At 42.8% G+C, this 23,392-nt stretch overlaps 1 protein-coding gene across 6 annotated transcripts in view; it reads left to right on the top strand.

Annotated features, from left to right (window-relative positions):
• pcloa (piccolo presynaptic cytomatrix protein a) overlaps positions 1-14,944 on the top strand; it is a 59,438-nt gene extending 44,494 nt beyond the window's left edge. For 4 of the 6 annotated variants that reach the window (XM_086202020.1, XM_086202017.1, XM_086202015.1 and 1 more), the window contains 16 exons: positions 1,730-1,838; positions 2,155-2,219; positions 2,536-2,720; positions 3,356-3,406; positions 3,646-3,776; positions 5,697-5,723; positions 6,694-6,787; positions 7,962-8,033; positions 8,111-8,357; positions 8,923-9,180; positions 10,254-10,442; positions 12,259-12,400; positions 12,520-12,581; positions 12,831-12,965; positions 13,400-13,545; positions 13,730-14,944. In XM_086202020.1, coding sequence (XP_086058146.1) covers positions 1,730-1,838; positions 2,155-2,219; positions 2,536-2,720; positions 3,356-3,406; positions 3,646-3,776; positions 5,697-5,723; positions 6,694-6,787; positions 7,962-8,033; positions 8,111-8,357; positions 8,923-9,180; positions 10,254-10,442; positions 12,259-12,400; positions 12,520-12,581; positions 12,831-12,965; positions 13,400-13,545; positions 13,730-13,873 — 2,057 coding nt within the window. In that variant the 3' untranslated portion in view covers positions 13,874-14,944. The remainder of the gene's footprint in view (positions 1-1,729; positions 1,839-2,154; positions 2,220-2,535; positions 2,721-3,355; positions 3,407-3,645; positions 3,777-5,696; positions 5,724-6,693; positions 6,788-7,961; positions 8,034-8,110; positions 8,358-8,922; positions 9,181-10,253; positions 10,443-12,258; positions 12,401-12,519; positions 12,582-12,830; positions 12,966-13,399; positions 13,546-13,729) is intronic. The other 2 variants (XM_086202016.1, XM_086202018.1) reach the window with 2 other exon arrangements.
• The last annotated feature ends 8,448 nt before the right edge of the window (positions 14,945-23,392 follow it).

Genomic DNA, 23,392 nt, shown 5'->3' with positions numbered 1-23,392 from the left:
TGAGCTTGCTTCAATTTTACTGTTTCGCTCGTCTTTTACGACTGTAGAGTCCATTTTTATCTAAACACAGAAATCTGACAATTTTATCGTTTAAAGCCGTTGATGATTTCTTCCGTTTTAAGAGTCAAGATGGATCTGCGGTGCGGTTCACCGCCAGAACAACTCCACCATAACACCCATAACCCTGTCATCATCAACACTGCGGAATGCCTGCAAAGTGTTTTGGATCTGCCAGTGGGAACACAGTGTCTCACTCTCCGGGGTGTGAATATGTGGAAATGCTGTCAGGTTCAACAGGCATAGAGAGGCCCCACTGACAGAGTGTGTGTGCGCTTGTTTGTCTGCTGAAATTGACATTTCACAAGCCATACACCGTGTGAACAGTTAACTGAAGAATATCAGGGTGAAACTACAGTAGCTTCCCTGTCACTCATGCATGCAGCCAGAGAGTATCGCCGCAAACAGAAGACCCTCCTGATGAGCTGTTTCAAACTGTGTAAGTCCTGCTGGTGTGCTGAGGGGCGGTGGAGTGGTTTTGCTGTGCTGTGTGAATTTGTATACAATTTCCTTAACGATAAATAGACGGTCAGTCTCTTCTCTGAGACGTCTTTAAAAGTAGAGCCTGCAGCATGGTTTGTTGTGGCTTGTAAACACGAATTGGGCCACTCCTTCTGCGCTGAAATGCGCCAGAGGTGTACTTCCCCCCTGCACCTGACTGCATGAACACCCCGAGCCAGCCCTGCAGTCAGCTATGACTTATCACTAATTGGCTTGCACGCACTAAATGCCAGCTAGGACAGGCTAACCACCAGCTAGCACACACTAAATGCCAGCTAGGACAAGATAACTATCTGTGAGCACAAGCTAAACTCCAGCTAGGACAAGCTAACCTCTGGCTAACACATGCTTAATGCTGGCAAGGAAAAGCTAACTGCCAGCTAGCAGATGCTAAATGTCGGTCAGGGCAAGCTAACCACCAGCTGAGACAAGATACACGTCAACTCTTCAGTAATGTCAAGCCAAAACTTAAATACAGGTAGCGGCTCTACAGACCTAGACACCACCACACATTTCAAAAGGCCCAGAAGTGATCAATAAACCGGATTAATTTTGTTGTATTTTCAGCCTTTTGTTGTTCATTTGGGCACTTGTGAACTCTCGGTTAGCCCCAAAAACACACCAAACAAGTGACCCAAGACCTTGTTGAAGAGGTGGCCTTGGTTAGTTTCCAAACAATGCATTTGAAGTTAAGTGTTTTGGGTTTTTGTTGGGTTAAAAATGAAAGGAATATGCTAGAAAAGTGGTTAGACCTTGTTCAGAATGTGTAGGAGCTGCTTGTCCTATCCTCTCCTGCAGTCCAGCCAAGACACATCTGACCACCATTCACTTGGAATTTTCTATTTGTGGATATAAACCAAATCAAGGGGGAAGTGCTCCAGTATAACAAACTCATAAGACCAAGTGAACGATAGCTGTGGAAACACCCTGAGAGTCCTATGAGCAGCTGTTGCCACCAGATTTTCTCTATCCAGTTTTGACTTTCGGTGTGATACACATGTTTGATTCCAACAATCAGAGCTGGTTTTCTCTCATCAGATCATCAAAGTGTAGATTGTCGATCCTGAACCTGCTGGGAATTGATCGGCTTCCCACTTTACCATTCAATTTTGGCACTTTAGAGTTTATGGTACAAAAGACATTCATTTGTGCTTGCGCATAATTTCCGTAGGAATGCAAGTCCTGGAGTGGAATGGTGTTCCCCTGACAGGGAAAACCTACGAAGAGGTGCAAGGGCTTGTCGGGCATTCGTGTAGTGAGGCGGAAGTGTGTGTCAGACTGTGAGTATACAAACTTAATCTCTGTTTTTGATTGATCGTAATCCAGTCACCCTTTTCTTTAATTTTTTTTCAAGAGTTATCAGGATTTTTCCTTTAAATCCAATCGCATTTAATTCAAAGTCGTACCTGATTTTCCAATTTAGTAGGAAATCACGATCGCTAGCTTTCAATACATCCAGGATTTTATTCATACTCCAAGGAATCGGTCCCGTTTTCTTTTTTTGCCTGTATTTTTCTCATTTTAATCTTTGCTTATGTCCCGTTTCAATTATCAGAATTTTTAGAAATGACATCACACGTTGCTTTCATCTTTCAGCGATCTCAACATGCTGGCTGAGTCTGAAGGTTCCCAGCACCTGGATTTCCAGGAGCACAGTAAAGGTGAGCCCTAGTCTGTGTGCTGCACTTCTTTCCTGCCTCTTCATCATATTCCGGTGAATGTTTGCCTCTTTCCGATTTTTTCTGCTTACATTGCTTTCATCTGGGATTCGCTCTGCCTTGCATAACTTAAAAGAGGTTGCACACTGTAGAGCTTTGATGTCCAGACATTAAAGCAGAGACACGGTGAACGGAAGGTTTATGATTTAATGGAAACAATTATCAGCGTCTGACTCTGGGTGAACTCTTGGGTACTTTATCGGTACAATGATGCTCTGGTGTGACACACACCCCCATCCCCAACCCCGCCCTCCTCCAGGTGACCGACCCCCCAGGTCTCCGGGTGTTGACCCAAAGCAACTCGCGGCTGAGCTTCAGAAGGTGTCTCAGCAGCAGGCTCCCTCCTCCACCTCCTCAGCTAGCCTGCCGGTCACCACGTCAGCAACTTCCAGCCCCGGACAGCCAGGATCGCCCTCCGTCAGCAAGAAGCGCCACAGCAGCAAGGCCAGTGGGAAGATCTATATTTAGTCCGTAGCCCACTTTCCTACTCACAGTTGTACGCATCAGAGAGCTTTTCTTTCTTTTTTTTTATTGGTTCAAGTACCTCAAAATTATGAGAAAGAATTTGTGTAATTGACAATGTTGGAAATACTTTTAGGAGCCATAAATTAAAGCCATATATTTTATATATATATATATATATATATATATATATATATATATATATATAAAATATATATATATATATATTTATTTATTTATTTTTTTTATAAAGAGAGAAATGATATGAGGAGATGTCTGAAATATGAGAAGTGTTTCAGGTCTTGGACTTAAATTTATGGAATGTTCTTGGTGATTAGAATAAATTGTGTTGAACTCTGTTGAGGTTAAAGAAAACCTTTCAAGTGGCAAGGAGTTAATGAAAAAAAAAGTAGTTTGAACTGATTTGTAGTGAATACGTTCAATAATCTTTTTATTGCATATTGACAGATTTTTTTTTGAGTTTTTGGTGGTTGAAACACAGGATTAAAATAAACTACTACTTAAAACTATAATAATAATAATTAATAATAATTATCATTACTATTGTTGTTATTATTTTTAAGAATAGCTCATCGTGATTCCGTCCTATCTTACAGACTGCAGAGGGAACAAAGACTCAGTCCCATCCAATCTCTGGAGACTTACAGGTCAGTACCAACGACGAAAGAACGAATGCTGTGCCTTTTTTTTTTAATGTAATTAAATTAATGTCTTTGTCCATACCATTTCAGAAACATTGAATCGAAATAGAACCAAAATAGGAGACAAACCAACTATAAATTTTTGGACATGAATCCATTTCCTCATCTAATCTCTCATCAATAAATGCTTCAAAGTCGGTTGTAATCCAACATGCTAATTCTCCTTCTTCTTCTCCCTCTTGAAGCTTCAAATCCACTACGACAAGCAGCTGGGCAACTTGATCGTTCACGTCCTGCAGGCTAGAAACCTCGCCCCGCGGGACAACAACGGCTACTCCGACCCATTTGTTAAGGTGTATCTGCTACCAGGGAGAGGGTGAGTCAAGGGCATGAAAACTGCAAGCACAGCTCCGAGAACTAGGAGATGGGTCAGCGTAGGAGAGAATACCTCCCTCGTGTGAAATGTTGTTTCAACACAGGCAGCGAGTTTCAAAGGCTAAAAATGATTTCCTTTCGCTTTCTAGTTGAGTTACGATTGGTTTTGGCTCATCGTGTCATCGTTGTATGCGTGGCAGATTCCTTCTCTTTGATATCGGTATTAAACGCACCTGATTTAAACACCCTGTTTCAGGCTCCGTCAGCCTCTTAGCGCTGCAGAATGACAAAAGCATTATGTAAAATACTTAGTTAATAGTAGTGTGTTTGATAGTGACGACGTAGCCCCTCTTCCACTTCAGGTGCAGTCAAAATCAATAGCTCTCGTATTTACTGGTAATACGATCCACACTAGCTCATAAGTTCAGGGCTCCCTTCTCACTGTAATTGCACTCAGTGTAATTGACTCTCCCACCTTCTCTGCTGCTCCTGCTGCTGCTGCTGCTGCTGCTGCTGCTGCTGTTGCCCTCAGAGAGTGTGTGTTGGTTGTTATTTTTTCTTTCTTTTTTAAATTTTTTATTTTTTTGTTCCCGGGATAGCTTTAGTTAGAAAAGCACTAACGTGAGGCTGTGAGCTTGCAGACGTCACTCTTCACAGATACAAACACCTACCGAGGCAGAGTAAGGGTTAAAGCAAGCACTCCAGCCCGCCCTACTCTCAGTGGTTACGGAAACACTTAAGCGCATGTGTGTGTGCACATATTCGTGTATATGCTTCGTGTGTGTGTGTATATACACCGAAACTGTCACAGCTGCTGTCAGATGCTCCTGGCAACCACATGAAGGTCGTGCAGTGAAACAACTGGTTGCAAATATTGGATAAATCCACAGTAACCATGAAATTAAACTTGTTTGAGTTTGGTTAAAGTACATCAGAAGTCAGCTGAGAAGAGTATTTGTAAAAATACGAGCATCCACACGGATGCAGAATTTTAAAAAATTGTATAAATTTTCTTCCCAGCGGCTCCAAAAACATAAATAAATAATCCAGTAGGGAAGCTGAATACTTATCCCAGTTATTAAAATACACAGACTCACGACAATACATCAAAATTTGTGCAGATATTTTCAAAGCTCCAGAATACAGTCAAGATGATTTTTTTCAGAATCTAAAACCTTAGTCTTTTAACCCGGTGTTGCAGTATATTAGTGCCGGAGGAATGTTATGTCGGTTGCACCAGCAAAGACGGCAGCGTTTCCTGAGAGCCAAGAGAGAGTTGACAGCTTTGAGCTGTAATGGAGTATGCCGATAGAAAAGAATAGTACATAAAACAAATATGAAAGTACAAGTAAGAACAGGGGAAAAAAAACAAAGACCAAAACACAGACCAAAGTGCCATGTCAGAGATATAGAGCTAATAGTGACAACAAGCTAACGGGCTACAGCAGTCTAGAGGACCCAGCTTCTATAGTTTGATCCAGATGACCTCCAAAGTTGGTCATTCTACTTATCTTTCCATCAAATTTAATCAAATTCCATCCAAAATATTTCAAGATGCTGCTAACAAACACCCGGTGATCACGTGTGGACTTTTCAAGCTAATGACCCCGAAATAGCGACCAAATGATGTGGACACAGGTGACGAAGCAATCAGCTGTTCACTCTTTGACGACGGTTGCCAAGGGATACATTACATCATCTGAGAGCCTTCACTACACACACACATACATACATCCAAACCGCTGCTGTAGTTCACCGCAACTCCCTGCTCTCGCCCCTTCCTTAAACACACAAACTTGATTTAAAAAAAAAAAAAAAATCCCCATTCCCACATACACTCTTTGACACCCCCCCACTCTCCCTCTGACTATTGTTTCTGTATGTTGTTCTCTATATTTAATGCATGCTGGACCCCCCTCAGTCAGGTCATGGTTGTCCAGAACGCCAGGTATGTGATTTGCCCACTCTGATTATGACCTTTTGGTTCTGTTTTGGTTGGAATTTGGTTGTGGGTTTGCTGAAGGTAACACAAACTAATCGAACCCCACCCCCACCCCCCACCCCCACCCCTTCAGCCGTGCAGTTGGTGGTGATGTTCCCCTCATATTTAGGGTGTTGCATTTTTTTGAGGAGTGGAATCCTTTGATATTACCCATCTTGTGTATGAGTACAGCCCCCAGCTAACTGTTGTGTTTTCTGGTAGATGGTGTTTTTGTTCCTAACCATTGTAGTTTTGAACCCTTTAGTTTGTCCCTGTTTTGTGACTAAAATCGCCCTCAGGAATGTTCTACATCATAGTGTAACACCCCCCCCCTCCCCCCCCTTTTCTCGGCCACATTCAAAACACACTTTCCATGCATTCTTTATTCATTTCATTCGTTTTCTAATACAGATTGTTCTCGTCTTTACCAGATCCATTTTTCAAGCGCACTTGAAAAAGTTTTGTCCTGCAAACAGGTGAAAAAAAAAGAAAAAAGCCAGTGGAGTGCCACTATTTCGACCAATTCTTAAACACGAAATGGAGTTGTTGTTTTTTTGTTTTGTTTTTTTCAATTTAGGTCATAAGCAAAATATTTACAAGCCAAATCAATCCCTCTCCCTGGCGTGATTTTTTTCACATGTACATGGTAAAACATTTTTACAAGACTAAACGATGGACATTAAAATGGACTTTTTTTGCAGCATAACCTAATCGTACCCGACCATTCATGCACGTAGGCCCATATCGCCGCATTGTGCTAGCTGAAACAATGTGGATCACATTCATCCCCCCTCCTCTACCGTCACAGTGTACCCCCCCCCCCCCCCCTCCGCTCTAGTTATATAGAACTCACTGCATTGTGGTGGTGACTCACAGAACTCCAGGGTTTTTGCCCCAATGTGACGTTGTGTATCGTGTTGTAATGTTCTTTTTCTAGTGCTGAAAACAAAAGGAGGTCCAAACATGCGGGCAAGAGTCTCAACCCTGAGTGGAACCAGACCGTCATCTATAAGAACATCCACCTGGAGCAGGTAGCGAGCACTCGCTCTCTTGGTCCATCACTTGGTGGCCAAGCTCAGGCCTCAACATATCTCTTTATTCCAAGAGGTTGAATCCCAAAATTTAGTAACATGTCTCCATCTGCTGGACATAATGGGCAGAACATTGTCTCCCGACCTTCATTATCCCTGTTAAGATAAATTATGATAATCCTTTATTGTTCAGGTCAAGTTTGGTTTATCATTAAATACCCACACAACAAATTACATTCAAAACTGGCATCGTTTTAGAGCGACCTGGCTAACCAAGTTACCAAAAGAAATACAAACCATATTAAACATGTATGACATGCTACAAATGAGTGAACACAACATTCAGTTCATTTACAACTCAAGATGAGAATCAAATTTAAACGCAAAACAGGTATCGACAGGTTTTATTTGATTTATTTAGCACAAAAAAACAATGTGTGATATGAGAAGCATGTGAGTGGGGGCTTGTGCTGTGTCTGCATGATTGCGAACCAAAGACGTATTTAAAAGAAGAGAACAAAAAAGACAAACATTAACAGATCAATGAGTGCAGCAAGAGGCTCTCATGCTAGGCTAACATTACACTTCCTTAGCATGGGCTTGTTAGCATTGACATTGGAAGTACGATAGCACGCAGACATAAGCACTTAGCTTAAACCCCTGCTGCGTCTTTGCAATTCGTAACCACGAGGCCATTCTGGATGCTCCGGTATACAAGCTCCAGTTGCTGCCAATGAGACACACAACGAGGCTCCTCATCTTTTGCGCCAGTGAGGCCTCGTTCCGACCCTGGGTCCTGCTCTCTGTATCCTCTTTTTTTTTTTTTTTTGTTCTTCGAGCCAAAAAACAGGAGCTTGTTTCTCCATGAATACGCTTTTCTATCCGTCTTGATTTTTTACAGCGAATGACGTAGAGATACGTTAGATCGGGGTGCACGTGTGGAACGCCAGGCTGATGCAGACGCATTTCCAGAAGGAAACTCAGAATCACCCCTAAGGCGGGACACACGCTTGTAGTTATTGGAGCAACTCTCCTGTTTTATTTATGCCGGACGCATCTGCAGGTGGTGCGAGCGTCTTCATCATGTAGCCTTCAGTCTCGTGATGTAGGTCTGCACAGCAGCACCACGGGATGAAGTACTGCACGGACGTGTGAACTCTTGTGTGTGTTGCAGTTAAGGAAGAAGACTCTGGAGGTGAGCGTGTGGGATTACGACAAGTGCTCCTCAAATGACTTCTTGGGAGAGGTAAACTCCTCCTGCCAGGTCTTGTTTACCTCAGTGACCATGCACACACGTACTAAACTGTTGCGCTGGTTCTCCAGGTCCTTATCGACCTGTCCAACACCGCTCAGCTGGACAATGTCCCACGGTGGATTCCCTTGAAGCCCCAGAGTGAGGGCGACCACCATCGACGATCCCACTCAGGCCCGGGCCGACACAGCTCCTCTAAACCTTCCTCCCAGCACTCCTCCCCTAAAACCACCGGCTCCTCCCATGACAACCCAGACTCCCCCAAATCATCTGTGATTAAGAGCCGAAGCCATGGAATCTTTCCCGATCCAGCAAAGGGTAGGACAAGACCACTTCCCCCTCACCCGCTTCTCACCTTTACTCCCGTCCACACCCTCTGTACGCTACTGCTTCTCTTTTTCTATTTCCCTCCTCTGTCATCTCTATCTGTCTGTCTGTCTGTCTCTCTCTTTTCTGTCACTTTTTCTCTCTCCTGTTGTCCCCCAACCTCAGTGTTGCCCCACCCCTTCCCATTCCTCTCTCTCTGCAGCTCCTCCCTCTGCACATTTTCCTCACACCCATTTTAGCTTTAGCTTCATGCTTTTTGCTTTCTCATGGTCTGTTTTCTTGGTTGCCATGGTCACCCAGCGACAGAGGCCTTGCCTTAGATTCCCTCTATCCAACACGGAGGGTAACATGGCCGTGGAAGGCTTTGAATGCCCCCCCCCCCCCCCATTGAGAGAAACCTTTATCAAATTCAAGAAGGAGGCTATGATATCATAATGAGGCAAGCTGGCTAGACGGAGTTGTCCCCTGACCAGCAACTCCTTCATAGTTGACAGTGCAGAAACAGCCTCGAAGATGGCTTTTTTTTTTGGTAATTTGGTGAATCTGATTGTTTTAGACACGCAGGTGCCCACTATCGAGAAATCTCACAGTAGCCCCGGCACATCGAAGCCTTCCCCGTCCGAGGGCCAGAGCCAAAGCCACAGCCACGGACACATCCAACACTCTCGCTCGCACGGTGCTTCACGCTCCAGCAAAAGCACCGCATGGCAACACCATCAGGACAGCGGCACTGGAAGCGTCGGGGGCGCTGCCGTAACAACGGGCGATGCCCAGCAGCAGTCGCAGCAGCAGCCACCGCAACGCCTCCAACCAAGTAAACCAAGACGCAAATAAAGCCTTCGCAGCATGGCCGCCTCGCACTCATCTGTTCAACCTTCTGTTGAGTTCTTAATTTCCTTTCCTTTGAGTTTCTTTCTCCAGTCTCAGTTTCTCACCCTTTACACCTTCTGACCCCCCCCCCCCCTACTCACAGTGTGTCCCCCCCCTCCCCACCCCCCACTTCTCTTCTCTTCTGTATGTACTCACAAGTGTGCAGAGGCAGCATCTCACCTGCTGTACCGTAGCACATTGCTGCAAACTTTAAAAGAATACAAGAAGGCATGATGGATGCTTCATAAAGGCCGGTTCTAACGACTTCACCCAGCAAAAGCATAAATAGGATTTAAATCTTATTTTTAATGCAATAAGAATACGGTATATAATAGACAACAACATTATTTCTAGGTTTTTTGAAGGTTATATTGAGTTAATTTAAAGTAAAATATGAAAAACTAAAAAGATGACCTGCAGGTACTTTTTGGATTAAACTAAAAGAACTGAGGTGAGAGCACTGTGACATCATTTAATGTCGAGAGAAGCGCTTACAAAAAGGAGTCAAAGAAGAAGAGTTCACCGAGAAAGTTCAACACTTTGGATTTATCTGAGCAGTGAAACAGAAGAAAGTTGCACTCCCACCCCCTCCCTAAAATATCATTAACCTCTTTTGATATTTTTTCTTTTATTCTTTTCTTATTTTCATTTTGTTAACAAACAAAGCCCAGCTTGTCTGAAGCTCCTCCTCTCAGATGGCTGTGCATGCAGTACGCTAACACCCTCCCCCGACTTTTCTGTTTGAACTACTACCGGACCCACAATGCACCTCAGTAGACGCTGCACACCCCGTCACCTAGTGACACACGGGAGGGGCAAATGTGCACCGCACACTGTGGCTGCATGTGATTGACAGTCAAGCTGGTTGCCATGGTGAAGATATACTGCTCTCTGAATCTCCATGTTGCTCCTCCCTCCTTCCCTCCTTCTTGAACTTCGACCCATTACCTTTGTTTCCTGGCGTTGACCTCCTCCCCCCCTCCCCCTTTGACATCTCACCTGCAAAAAACAAACCAGGCCAAAGAGGCCGCCTCTCACTGAGGCACCAGAGACACAGCGTAGTAGGCGTGCTCACCATTCAGAGAGCCCAATCCGATTGGCTGCCTGCCCTGCCATCGGTTGTGTCGACCAAAGGGAGCAGAGCAGACGGCAGACACCTGACCCTCAGGAAAGCTGTGTCAGAAGAGAGGCCACAGAGTACCGGAGGTGAGCCCGAGAGTCTCCTCTCTGTCGTGTGACTGAAGCACAGATGGAGGAAGGGGGAGAAAGAGAGAGTGAAAGAAAGAGAGGATGCGATACTACTAATGCACACCTGCAGAAAGAAAGAGAGAAAGGAGGAGTCTTACAAGCTAATAAGAGAGACAGGAAGCTGCACACGAGCAGAGATCCATGCAGCGAGACGCACTTCCTCAACAGCCATCAACACCGTTCACTAATACCAGGATGTGACGCCCCCTCCCACACACTTCGCTTCACCAGACTGGTATTAGTGAGCTTTTTCAATCATCGTGTTGAGTGGCTGGAGAGAAAAGTGTGTCGGCATGAATCCTTCTGAACACCACATCCACGCTTCACATTCATACTCACACTGACTGATGTTGAGTTTAAAAACATTAAAACATGGACATACTATACATTTCTTCAGTAAAATTCTTTATAAATGTAATTAAAAAAAGGTGCATTTTTTTTAAACGACATTTAAACTTTAAGTCACTTTAAATCCTGAGATAAAAGATAAATAATACATATGGATGACTAACCACGTGAGTAGGGTCTACGTGCCTCCTGCTTGGTCTTTTATAACATATGTATGTGAAATCTCTGTTTCATGTTAACGCTTCATGTGTGAGTTATTACTATCTTGTCTGTCTGGAGTGAAATATTGGAACACAGTGTGTCCATATGCTTCTTGCTAGTCCTCAGTGCTATTCATTAGCCTTGTGTGCTTTAAAGGTAGAGTCTGTAGCATGGCTCACTGTGGCTTGTAAGCATTCGTTCAAATTGGTCCTCCACCTCTTGGTCTCAATGGCACCAGAAGCATTCACCCCCACATCGGAAAACATTAGGGGAAAAACCCCCCCATCCCTGCAATCACAAGCTGAACACTTGTCAAGCTAATTGCTGACTAGGAAAAGCTAAACATCGGCTACCATATGGTAAACATTGGTGAGCACACCCTAAACACCGGCTAGCGCATCCTAAACATTGGCTAGAACAGGCTAAACACTGACTAGGACAAGCTAAATGCTGGCTAGAACAAGCTAAATACTGACTGGGACAAGCTAAATGCTGGCTAGAACAAGCTAAATACTGACTGGGACAAGCTAAATGCAGGCTAGAACAAGCTAAATACTGACTAGCACACCACAAACACTAGCTAGCAGACACTAAACATCAGATAGAATACACTAAATGTTGGAAAAGGCAAGCTAAATGCTGGCTAGTACAAGCTATTTATTGGCTAGGAAGAAGCTACACACTGGCTAGGACAAGCTAAATTTTGGCTAGCAGGTACTAAACATTGACTAGCCTAAACCCTAACCCTAAACCCTAACCCTAACCCTGTACACTAAACATCTGCGTGGACAAGCTAAATGCTAGCTAGCATACCCAAAAACATTGGCGACATCAAGCTAAATGATGGCTGGCAGCCACTAAACAAAAGCTAGGACGTACTAAACATCAGCTGAAAAGCCAGCAAGGACAAGCTAACTTCAGATTAAGACATGCTAACTGTGGGTTTGCACCCACTCTCTGCCCTGAAATGCCCCAAGAAAACAAAAGGGTTGAAATTCAGGCAGAGGGCAGCAGCTCTGCTGCCACAGTCACCACATGTCTAAAGGCCTATCAGTGACAAATGAACCAGATTTGTTTTGCTTTTTAAAACAAATGCTGCAGACTCCACCTTTTAACTCAGTGAGATTTGAGCAAAGTTAACTAAGAGTTTGTTCATTTTTTCTGAATGTACAATCAGAATCCCTGTCTCTTTATTGTGATCGTTGTGGTTTGTATCTGTGCACAGCTCGCTCGAGCTACAGATCCAGCGACGCGCCGGTCACAGCAGCCTCACTGGACAGTGGTCTGAGCGGCAGCGCCTACAGCCTACTAGAGGAGGAGGGAGAGACCAACGAGGTGGACAGCGCCATCTTCCAGGTGCCCCGAATGTGAGTCGTTTTTATCGGTACCTGTGTTATTAAAATGTGTCAATGATCTTCACAACTCCGGCACGTTTCACACTCCGTTGTGTTAAAATGATGTACTATTTTGATTTTCCTCTCTTCAGTGGGAAGATTCCAAATGGCACAGATGGGATGAAGTCATCGATGGGACACAGTGACTCTGAAGGTTAGACATTGTATAGTTATTTTGTTTAGTTGTGTATTGATCAGTTTTCTCCTCCTAAAGTCTGACACCACTGTCCTGCATTATGTTCAGATGATGATGTTCAGAAACAGTAGTAAAACATGTGAGTTAGCTTGCCAGCTACTCAACTGCTGGAATATTGACTGAATAGTAATGTATTGAAGGTTATATAAACGTGTGTGTGTGTGTGTGTGTGTGTGTGTGTGTGTGTGTGTGTGTGTGTGTGTTTAGGGAAGTCCCAGGTGATGGGGGAGATCAAGATTGCGCTGAAGAAGGAGATGAAGACGGAGGGCGAGCAGCTGGTCCTTGAGATTCTTCAGTGTCGCAACATCACCTACAAGTTCAAGAGTCCGGACCACCTGCCTGGTAGCAGAGAGCTCTTATTATTATATCATATTTAAATTAACAGGTAAAGTATCAGAACACAAGAAAGCCTCAAGTATCACTTTGAAACTTCTGATAAAAGACAGGTTCAATTTTAGTGAAATTTGTAAAGTTGGATTTTGGTGTTTTTTCTGCACGTTAGCCGGCCTTTACTTCCTCAACTGACACGGAAGTCTTATTTCAGCAATTGTGCTGCCCTCTAGTGGTCAACTGAAGAGCTTATTGATGACTAAGAGCACACTTACATGTAAAATATTGAGGTTTTTAAGGCAGTTTCACTTCTGTGTTTGGATTTAATCTTTTTTTTTTTTTAACTATGCAGTCTTTTTAAGGTTAGTAAAAATATACATTACATATAAAACAGATGCTATGCCAGCATGGCTGCATGACGCCTGCGTTTGTGTGCTGGCCCGCAGATCTCTATGTGAAGCTGTACGTGGTCAACATCGCCACCCAGAAAAGGATCATCAAGAAGAAGACCAGAGTGTGTCGTCACGACCGCGAGCCGTCGTTCAATGAAACCTTCCGCTTCTGTATGAACCCGACTGGGCACTCGTTACAGGTGACAGACATGCTAACGAATTATGTCGGTAATCGGTTCCAACCTCCAGTACTTTCATGCATTCTAGGCTCCTCCGTGTTCGTCCCGAGTCAAGATATGACTTTTTTCATCAATACGTTGTGCAATTTATCAATTTTAATTGCGCAGCCCAACTTATTGTGTGGTTCAATTCCTCCCCTGGCAGCTTTTCCTGGTGTCCAACGGAGGGAAGTTTGTGAAGAAGACCCTGATCGGGGAGGCCTACGTGTGGCTGGACAAGGTCGACCTGCGCAAGCGCGTGGTGAGCTGGCACAAGCTGCTCGCCAGCACCGCTCAGATCCACTCGTAAAAAACAAAAAAAACAAAACAAAACTATGGAGACTAAACCTGCGGGGGATGGTGTCGGATTCTCAGAGGCGGGGAGGGGGTTGGTGGTGGGTGGGGTGGGGTTAGCGGAGGATGTAGTTGTGTGTTTACAGGAATTGAACACATGTTTACAGGATGTACAGAGTAGCTGAGGAGGTTAAAGGTCAAGCACTGAATCAACACACACGCACGCACATACGATGATTTACAACTTGCACTCGTTCATTCTCACAGAATAGAAACAGGGAACGGACACGCGTTCTTCACTTATTTATTTAGTTATCCACCCAAGATGATTTTACACCAACTGTCCTCATTAAGTTAGGGTGATCGGCAGAGTTTTATTGATTCGCAAAGCATTTTGTCAATGAGAGATTGAAGACATGGTATTTATTTTTCTATTACGATATCAGCGTAGAGATTTATCATCCGTCTCCTCAAAATCAATGAGAATTTGTCCTCGGAAGTATAGTATATTTTCTAACACACTACCTAGCATTCCTGTTCAAGTTCAAGGCGTGTTTGTTTTTTCCCAGTTTATTAACAAAAGCATCCACTTTATTTTTTTCCTCTCCTTACGTGTAAAGTGAGTCAAATTATGATGTTTGTGAAAGGATTTAAAATATATATATATATATGAATAAATAAATATATATAAATATATGTCAAATTGGAAATATATATTGTGCGCATGAATCTATCGAGCTGGTATGCAGTGCCACGTGTTCTGCCCACGCACGAAAAAAAAGAGTTCACTTTGTAAATAGTGAAGTAAAAGCTGGAAAAAGTAATTATATCATATATAAATAGATATATAAAGAAATATCTTTATCACAGACAATCAAGTCTTGATGATTGTGAAATAGATGTTTTATTTACCCACAATGCCCCTTAGAATGTGAGACATTTACTGTACCACTTTTCTTGCCTTTTTTTTTTTCTTCTTTTTTTTTTTTGGATTCTAACATTTTGTGGTATTTTTGCACTTTTCTGCTTAGAATGTAAACTGATTTCTTTCTTTCTCTTAACCCCGCCCCCAACCCCGCCCCCAACCCCCCCCCCCCCCCCCCCCCCCAAGGTGAGGAAGTAGAGAGGTAATATCAGGAGATGATCGTAGCGAACAAAATCATAAAAACCGTCATTTCAAATATGCTCTTAAAAGCAGCATGCTGATGTTATTTTTTGATGGTTTTGTTTTTTTCCTTTCTCAAATTATTGCATCTGACTTTGTTTATGTCGAAAGAGGCGGCCATTTTCTTTTTGTCACGACATTGGCTTTGGCATTTTTCACTGGTCAAACTTCGCAGTCAATAATATCTGAATGATTTCTATGCAAACCTCTGCTGTACTAAAGGTGGCATCTTGGTTTTCACTGTCATGAAGCGCAGTACAAGAAGAGGAATATTGCATCGCTTTTATACTTTTGCTGTGTGTTTAACATCCTCTTTTATTCTTTTTTGAATTTATTTCTTTTATATCGCTCTATATGACTCTATCCGTCGTCTGGAATATGTCGTACGTTGTATTATATTTGTTTACAGTGCAAATCAGGTGTACATAAAAAAAAAAAAGAGGAAATTTTCTTTTTTATACGCACAGTGTTGTTTACAATGTTACGTTTCGAGGAAACAGAGAATTTTGCGCCCTCGTGTACGACGAACACAGAAATTAACCTGCGTTCTTGAATTTTGTTGTCGTTGTTATTTTGGATTTTTTTTTTCTAACGCACTCTCTCCTTTTTTTTTTACGTTTGGTTTCCAGAATGAGCGATGACCAAAAACAGACGACATTCATCGTATACCTAAAACAAGCGTGTGTCCTCTTCTTTCTTTTCTTTTATAGCTCTTAAAACCGCGTGCTTGTCATGCGTCGTCATCCCCGACCCGCGCATGTCATCGGCTCTCTTCTGTTATCGGTGTAAGAACTTTAAAATCTCTTGAACACTGCACACACAAACACTGCACACACACACACACACACACACACACTGCACACACACAAGCATATAAAAATGGCACAGGTCTCTCTGTCACACACACACACACACACACACACACACACACACGCCATCTCTCTATTTCCAACCTTGTAAATACATAGCTTTTTTATATTTTGGGATTAAAAAGGTCTTTTAGCAGACAAAAAAAGGTCATAGCAGGAAGTGATGGATGTACAGTGATTAAACTAACCTTCATGTCTGTCTAGAGGGACCCAGATTTCTCCCTGACCCCCCCCACCCCACCTCACCCCTGTCACACCAAAAACTAAAGGTTTACCAGAGTCTAACTACACACAACTCGAGTAGTCGCAGGAGAATTTAAATGTGCTCACACTGGATGTTGCATGTTTCGTTGGTGGTTCATACTATTTTTGTGTCCAGATATTATTAAAGACAAATAAATAATACAAAAAAAAAAAAGATGAAAAAGGTAGAAGAAGATCTAGAACAAAAATGTGATAGAGAAGCGGTGGCGGTGGCGGTGGGGGGATTTATGATGACGATGTATGCTGACTGTACAAAGATTGATGCTTGTTAAACCTGTCTGTTTTTTTCCACTTGTAAGTAAACTGAAAAAAAGAAAAGAAATAAATCTACTGTCATGGTTTTGTGATTGTACACAGGAGGTATTGATAAATTATGCAAATTGTGCTGTAAAAATGGCTGTTGCCCTAAATATGTCTAAATATTAAATATAAGTACAAATGAAGAGTCGCTGTGTGGTGCCTTTGAGGTGTTTTGCGTCAGTGTTTTCTTTGGAAGTATTTTACTTTTTAAAACCACATTATTCAAGCTACTCGTTCCAGAAACTTTAAGATCCTTTGGCGAACTGTTGTTTGTTTGTTTTTTTGTTTTGACCTTGCAGAGACAAATCTGACGTGAGACAAACCTCTACACCTTCTTTGTTCCAGGTCGCTGTTTCTAACCCCTGCAGGATGTCGTCTTCACCTGGTCGTCGCTGCGTCACTCGTAAGCTTTCTGGTCACTCTGCTCCCATCTGTAGCCTAGCAACAATAGACGTGGCCGTCTGGCGGCGAGTACTGAACCAATCAGGGATGAAAAAAAAAAAAAAAAACAGCACCCGCAGAGTTCCTGGAACTTAAGGAAGTACGACTTCCAGGCATGGAAGACGTTCCTTTAGTTTAGTGAAAAATAGAGAGTAAACTAAGTATCAAAGGTACAACAATACACATCAAACCCACCATCAGTTCTCTGACCTTTGACCTCTAGAGGTCAAGTGAAAGTGGATTGTGGCTGTCTCCTCTTTCAGGCATCGAATTTGAAACTGTCTTCATTTGGTTTACTCAACAGAAACCTTTTATTTTCATAAATGTAGTGGAGAAAAAAAAACTACAAATAATCCCTTTAAAATGTTATGTAACGGTATTACAGTACCCTGCAATGTAAATACTGAAAGCCCAGATACTCCTAAGTACCAGTACTTGAGTAAAAGTACTTAGAAATGTAGATCCTGGTTCCAGCTATTACAACGACGCTACTGTGGTAGGAAAGAGGTGAAGTGACAGGTTGTGGCCACAAGGTGACGCCATGTTAGCATTGTCATGACGCAGTTCCACCTGCAGGTGACTTGGGGAGCTCGCGCATGGATGTGTTGCTTTGATTGACAGCTCTTCTCTTCCACAGTGGAGCTGAGAACATCAAATGAAAGAATGGTGGTTCTCTGCTCTCCTTGCCTACATCCAAAGGTTGCGTGTTTTGAAGCACTTTATATAGTTAGTTATAGTATAGTTATATACTATAGTTATAGTTATATAGTACCCGCAAAAGTCCGGAAGCCTGCAAAAAAATACGTCAAAAGTTCCTCCGAATGTTTTTCTATTGTCTAGTCAAATGATATCATTACGCTTCGTTTAAGACAGAAATGTTTACCAAGTACACGAAGGACCGTAATAAGATGAAGGGACTCGCTGATAAATGAGGTTTTTCAACAAATATTTAGTAAATGTCGCAGATTCCGTTATTTCTGCATTATTTCACTCATTAGAAGCAAAACCAATCGTGTTTTTATTTATTTTTACTCAAACCTATTTCTTTACTTGGCTCTAGTGAGCAACTCTGTTTTATATCAAGTGTAATGAGATAATCTGACGACAGGAGCAAGACAAATATACTCGGCAGGAGACGTTTGAATGCCAGCAGTTACACAGTTCTGCCACCAGAGGGCGTGAGAAACTCATTTTGCAGGAGTGACTCCTCAGGCAGAGTCCATGTGTTTGCTTTTGGATAAAATACACAGTTGGAGACAATGATGTTTGAGCTGATTGCGTTTTTAGAGTTAGTGCAAGAGAAGAAGGTTTGTTTGTGTGTGTGTGTGTGTGTGTGTGTGTGTGTGTGTGTGTGTATCAGCACCTGTCAGACTGCTGTGACTCTGCAGCTGCAACAACAAACCACCTGCATCTGCCGGCACAGTCTGCCGCCAAACTAAAAATGCACCGGCAAGCACCTCACATTACCCGTATTACCGTTTTCACCAAGCCTTCAAAAGATTTTTTTGCCTTTTTGTGTAATGATTTGTGTCTGGTAGCTTTGAAAAGCTTATTTCCAAAGCAAAAAATGTACACATTTACTTCAAGACGTTCCAGACTCATGGCGTTAAATCCTGAGTTTGTCCGAGTGACCAGCAGACATCCATCCATTTTCTTCCACTTATCCTGTTAAGGGTCGCAGGGGGGTGGAGCCTATCCCAGCAGCCTTCGGGCGAGAGGCGGGGTTCACATGTCAATGCTCAACGTAACATAGTTAATGTTTACATTAAAAATGTAGCTTTTAGCTTTTAGATTTATCACTTAACTTTTACAGTGAAGTTTTAAATTTAGATTAAACATTAAACAAATAGAGCAGCTCTTTAAACCAGATTAAATATAGTTTATACCAATTAAATTTAAAAAAAATACCACTTCATGGATTAACTCTTTATGTTTGTATAAAAATGATTATCATTTTGAGATCATTTTTATACTATCGTGAGAGAACTCACCACTGAATTTGAATTCAAATGGACATGTGACACTTGGCATCACTTTATCCTCTTAAAGATACAGGCCGTATTTTTTTTTGTTCGTTAATAATTTTATGCATTTAAATATCCGTGCAGCGCCGTCGCAACTGTAAAGTTTTTTTTTTTTTTTTTTTAATCTTTCATGTAATGGAGGTAATAAAATTCAATCAGGCATTTGGTTGAACTGCTTTTAAAGGGGAAGTCTGGGTCCTCGGGTTTGTTTGCTTTGGAAACTGGGTCTTACCAGGGATTTAACAGACACTTATCTGTTATATGCGGTGTGATGATGACGAACGGGACTTTTGCTCATGCCTGATGATCTGGGGTAATTATAATGGACACCTGTTGCGGCCGCCATAAATGGCCTGGATTGCTGCGTTCGCCGGCGAGGCTCAACTGGACTTTAAAATAGAGAAAACAAATATAGAAGAGCACTGAAGTCTATATTGAGAAGGTTGGAAGTCTGTCTGTACTCAGGAATTCATCGTCACATCGCATCAGGGCTTAGAGAGACTGAATAATTCACGTTTTAATCTCTGCAATCTGTTTGACGGGGTAGTGCTTTGCTTTATTCTGTCATTGTAACCCATCCCAAAAGATTTTCACTCCTGCTCAGCTCACTCCTGCGTTATTCCTGCGGTGAACGAGAGGTGCAGGTAAAGCGTTGCGGGATATCGTTGGGCAGTTTGATCAAAGCCTCGCCGGCGGTCTCTCCCTCTTCTGTGGTCGGCGTTGCATCCTTTTCTATCTCACCCTTCGCTTTTCATGTTTCCCCTGTGTTGTCTTTCATATTCATCCTCTGCATCCATCCATCCCTCCCTCCTCTCCCTCAGATCATTCACTTCTAAAGATGTGTTTGTTCCCCTCTTTTGCTTTCAAAGATGTTGCCCGCGTCAGAGGAGGAGGAGGATATGGGGGGGGGCTTGACGTTGCCCTGTGTTTCTGATTCTCCAAGCGGTGAGGAAGATCAAACCGACAGAGATTCTGTTGGGCCACGTCAGGCGCTGCCGCCGGATGTATCCGTTCATCTGAGGTCAGATCGAGGTCACACGACCATTGTGCGTCGGTTCAGCCCCTAACAGGAGTCAAGTACATCCAGTAGAAAGGTCACTGGGTTCGCCATACGTACATGAAGTTAAATAAATGTAATAAATACAACCATCGTCCTGCAGGCGCTGCCCACTCAGACACTGCAGATCGTGGCATTGCTTCCACCGACGCTCATGGTGATATCAGAATGGAACCACAAAATCTTGCCTTTTTACCAATACGTTAAATTACAGTCTTCAAAGCGGAGCAAACAATCATCCAGAGAGCAACTTGACCAAAATCAAATCCTGAACAACACCAAATTAATAAAATAATTTGATTGATTGAAGAAAAATGTTGAATTCAACATTTGTTTAAGACAATGTGATGCTTTATTTTTGAAAAACACAGGTCAGTAAATCAGGAACTTCTTGGCCTCCATCGTGAACGTGAGAGTAGAACCCATCTGGCCCAAAAACTGAGCTTTAACGCTTTTTCCCAAAGCCAAATGCTGAGTCGGGGGGGGGGGGGGGGCTGGTGCAGATATTAAATTCACCTTTATATTAAGTCGCTGAATAATTATAATAGCAGTTTGAACATGTCAGTGTTGGAAAAAAGAAAAATCCTCTTTTAGTGGGATTAATTCCACGGTGGCCAGTTGCCCCATTGGATTACATTACAGCTGACGCTGCATCGTGCTGTTCTCCTTACTGGAACAATTCACAATTTCAAGATGACACATTTTTTCAACACTCCCATAGATTAAAACAGATGGAAACATATAATCCAGGTTTTTTTTTGTTGTTGTTGTTTTTTTTTAAAATGAAGTTTCCCTTTAATGTTGGACGGTCAATACATTTGAAGGAGAAACTCGCTGCAGAAACATCAAGAGGGCACGTTGCAAAACATCAAGGGCCACATTTTAATTTGAGACAAGAATTTATATATATTTATATGTAAAAACTGAACAGGACAGCTAGGACCCTTCATGTCCAATCACCTCAGATCCCCCCTGAGCCAGCTCCCTGTCACTCGATGCCTGAGGCGCTCCTTTGCTGGGCCGTAACTTCTCCCCCTGACAAAACAGCTTTGGCTAATAGTAATGTGATCAGTCAGTGCACAGAGGGGACTGAGGCTACCCCTGTCCTGAGTGAGACATCATATCACACACACTCGCCATCACTTCTCTTTCACTGAGTCAAACAAGGCGCAACCATGCCAACCGTCACCCATGAGGAGACGGCGGCGGCGCAAGAAAACAGATGGGATTTCTTTTTCCTTTTTTTCAAATTTATAAAATGTGACCTACAAAACCTTCATGTGTCACGTCTGACAGCGACAAAGTTTGCAAGTCTAACAGAATTTGATACGAATACGAATAAATTCAGTTGAAAACGTCCTTTTAAGATCCCCCCCCCCCCCAAAAAAATTCCTTGAAAGGTGCTCAAATTTGCCTTGAATCCCATTCAAATTGAGGGTAAACTTTCTCTCTCTCCCTCTGAACGGCTGGACGTGACACTGAAGTGACGTGAACGTCTTGGTGGAGATTCAACACGTCCCATCTTTTTTTTTTTTTTTTTTTTTTTTTTTTGCCAAGAAGCATCTGTGCGAGGGAGTTGACTATTAAACTTTAAACTTGGAAATCATTTGTTGCCACGGAAACGCTCTCACCCCAGACAGATTATTAAATGAATTGTGCTTGGCAGCTGGTGGAGCAGGAAAAGAAGAAGAAGAAGAAGAAGAAGAAGAAGAAGAAGAAGAAAAAGGAGAAGGAAGGGAGGAGAATAAATACAAGATTTTTGCATGAATGCATTTTCTGGGGGGAAAAAAAAAAAGATCCGGGGCGAAGTTGTCTCAGCAGTAAATGCATCGATTTGTTTATCTCGCAAAACTGAAAATGCGAGAGGATCTGACAGTGACTTACAAACTCCTCCGACTGGAGTCGGATTTGACAGATAACTTCCTCATGCATCATGTCATGTGATGCGACTGCGACCCGGATGCTGCCGCTGCTACAAGAACATTTTTCATCTGACGGCAGCATCGAGAGGGAGAAGCCATTTAAACCTCGGCCTGATCACAAATGCAGGTTAGCAGAACAGAGGGACACTTTAATTTGACGCGGGTGCCTTCTGAATGTAATTTGAATGAAAAAAAAAAAAGCAAATAAAATGGCGCCTTACATGTCATTTAATGAGGAGCTTTATTTTGTTTTTCTAGGAAATTAAAACATTTAAAAAATCCTATTCTTCTTCTTTATCTCTGCTCTCGGGGCAACAAACCTTTTTTTTCGCGTAATTTAAACATGAAACAGCCACTTATTTCTGTCTTCATTAGATGAGGTGCCATCATGAACACACACCTGACGTGTGCGCTCACTGGTTGGGAAAACAACAGCCTAGTGGCTCAGCTGTGAGGCACCGCCGGCGTGGAGGCAGCAAAAGGGGTTGCTAGGCAACGACAGTTGGGCAATTCCCTGGACAGGTGGGTGGGGTTGGGAGTTTGTGATAGAGGGAACACCTGCTGCCTCTGTCAAGCGCATGTGCGCGCGCACACACACACACACACACACACACACACAACCAGCTTGTCTTACACTCTCGCTCTCACTTTGACCTCTCGTGCTGTTCTTTTTTTGGGGGGAAAACCTGACCTCAAGCTAACTGTCCTTTGTGGTCAACAGGTTACAACACAACCTTTACACGAGGCTGAATCCTACAGTAAACACCCAGGGTCCCCTTTCATAGCCGGTGTTTGACTTAGGCAGTTTATAAAGAACAATGCCAGGTGAGCTCATCGAAAGTGAAGCCAGAAGACCAATATGGCACCCAGTGTCCCTCGGGAAACTAAAAAGTACGTTACATGTCAAAGAAATGTTCACAAAGACTTAAGTATGTGTTATTCTTTGTTATAAGTATAGTTTTAAGTAGCTGCAAAAAGCGGGTGTGACCACATCATGATTGACATCTGCCCCTAGTAAAAGTGGTGGTAGTTGAGCGGACGTATTTTAGGAGCTGCATATAAGAGCGTTGAGAGGAAATGTGAACACAGCTTTACATGTTTTGAATCGCACAAATGTTTTCGCTCAGTAAAAAAAAAGTTTGAGCCAGAACTCCATCTTTATCAGCGTTTAGCAATGGGCAGTAGCAATAATTAGCGTTAGCACTCATTTAAGTTCTCTTTCTATCGACCTGAGGCCCAATTTTGCTGCTTTTGCGCTCCAGAAACTTCAGCCTTCATATCCCTCTCTCTCTCTAGCAGGTAAATGTCCAATATATTTGGTTGCTAACTTAATTTATCTGCTGCTAACTGCGGCCATGTCAGCTAATACATTAGGTTTGCATTTAGCTAACGACGGCTGCTCGTCACAGTGTGGTTTTCTCCTTTTGGTTTAGTTTCTTGTTACTCTTTCTTTTTCTAAGTCAGTTCCTGTTTTATTTTGTAAAAATCACTTC

The sequence above is a fragment of the Aulostomus chinensis genome, chromosome 4 (assembly GCF_037954235.1).
Source record: "Aulostomus chinensis isolate RoL2024-O1b breed Wild chromosome 4, RoL_Achi_v1.0, whole genome shotgun sequence".
NCBI classification, from domain to species: domain Eukaryota; kingdom Metazoa; phylum Chordata; class Actinopteri; order Syngnathiformes; family Aulostomidae; genus Aulostomus; species Aulostomus chinensis.
This window is presented reverse-complemented; position numbering and strand designations above follow the sequence as displayed.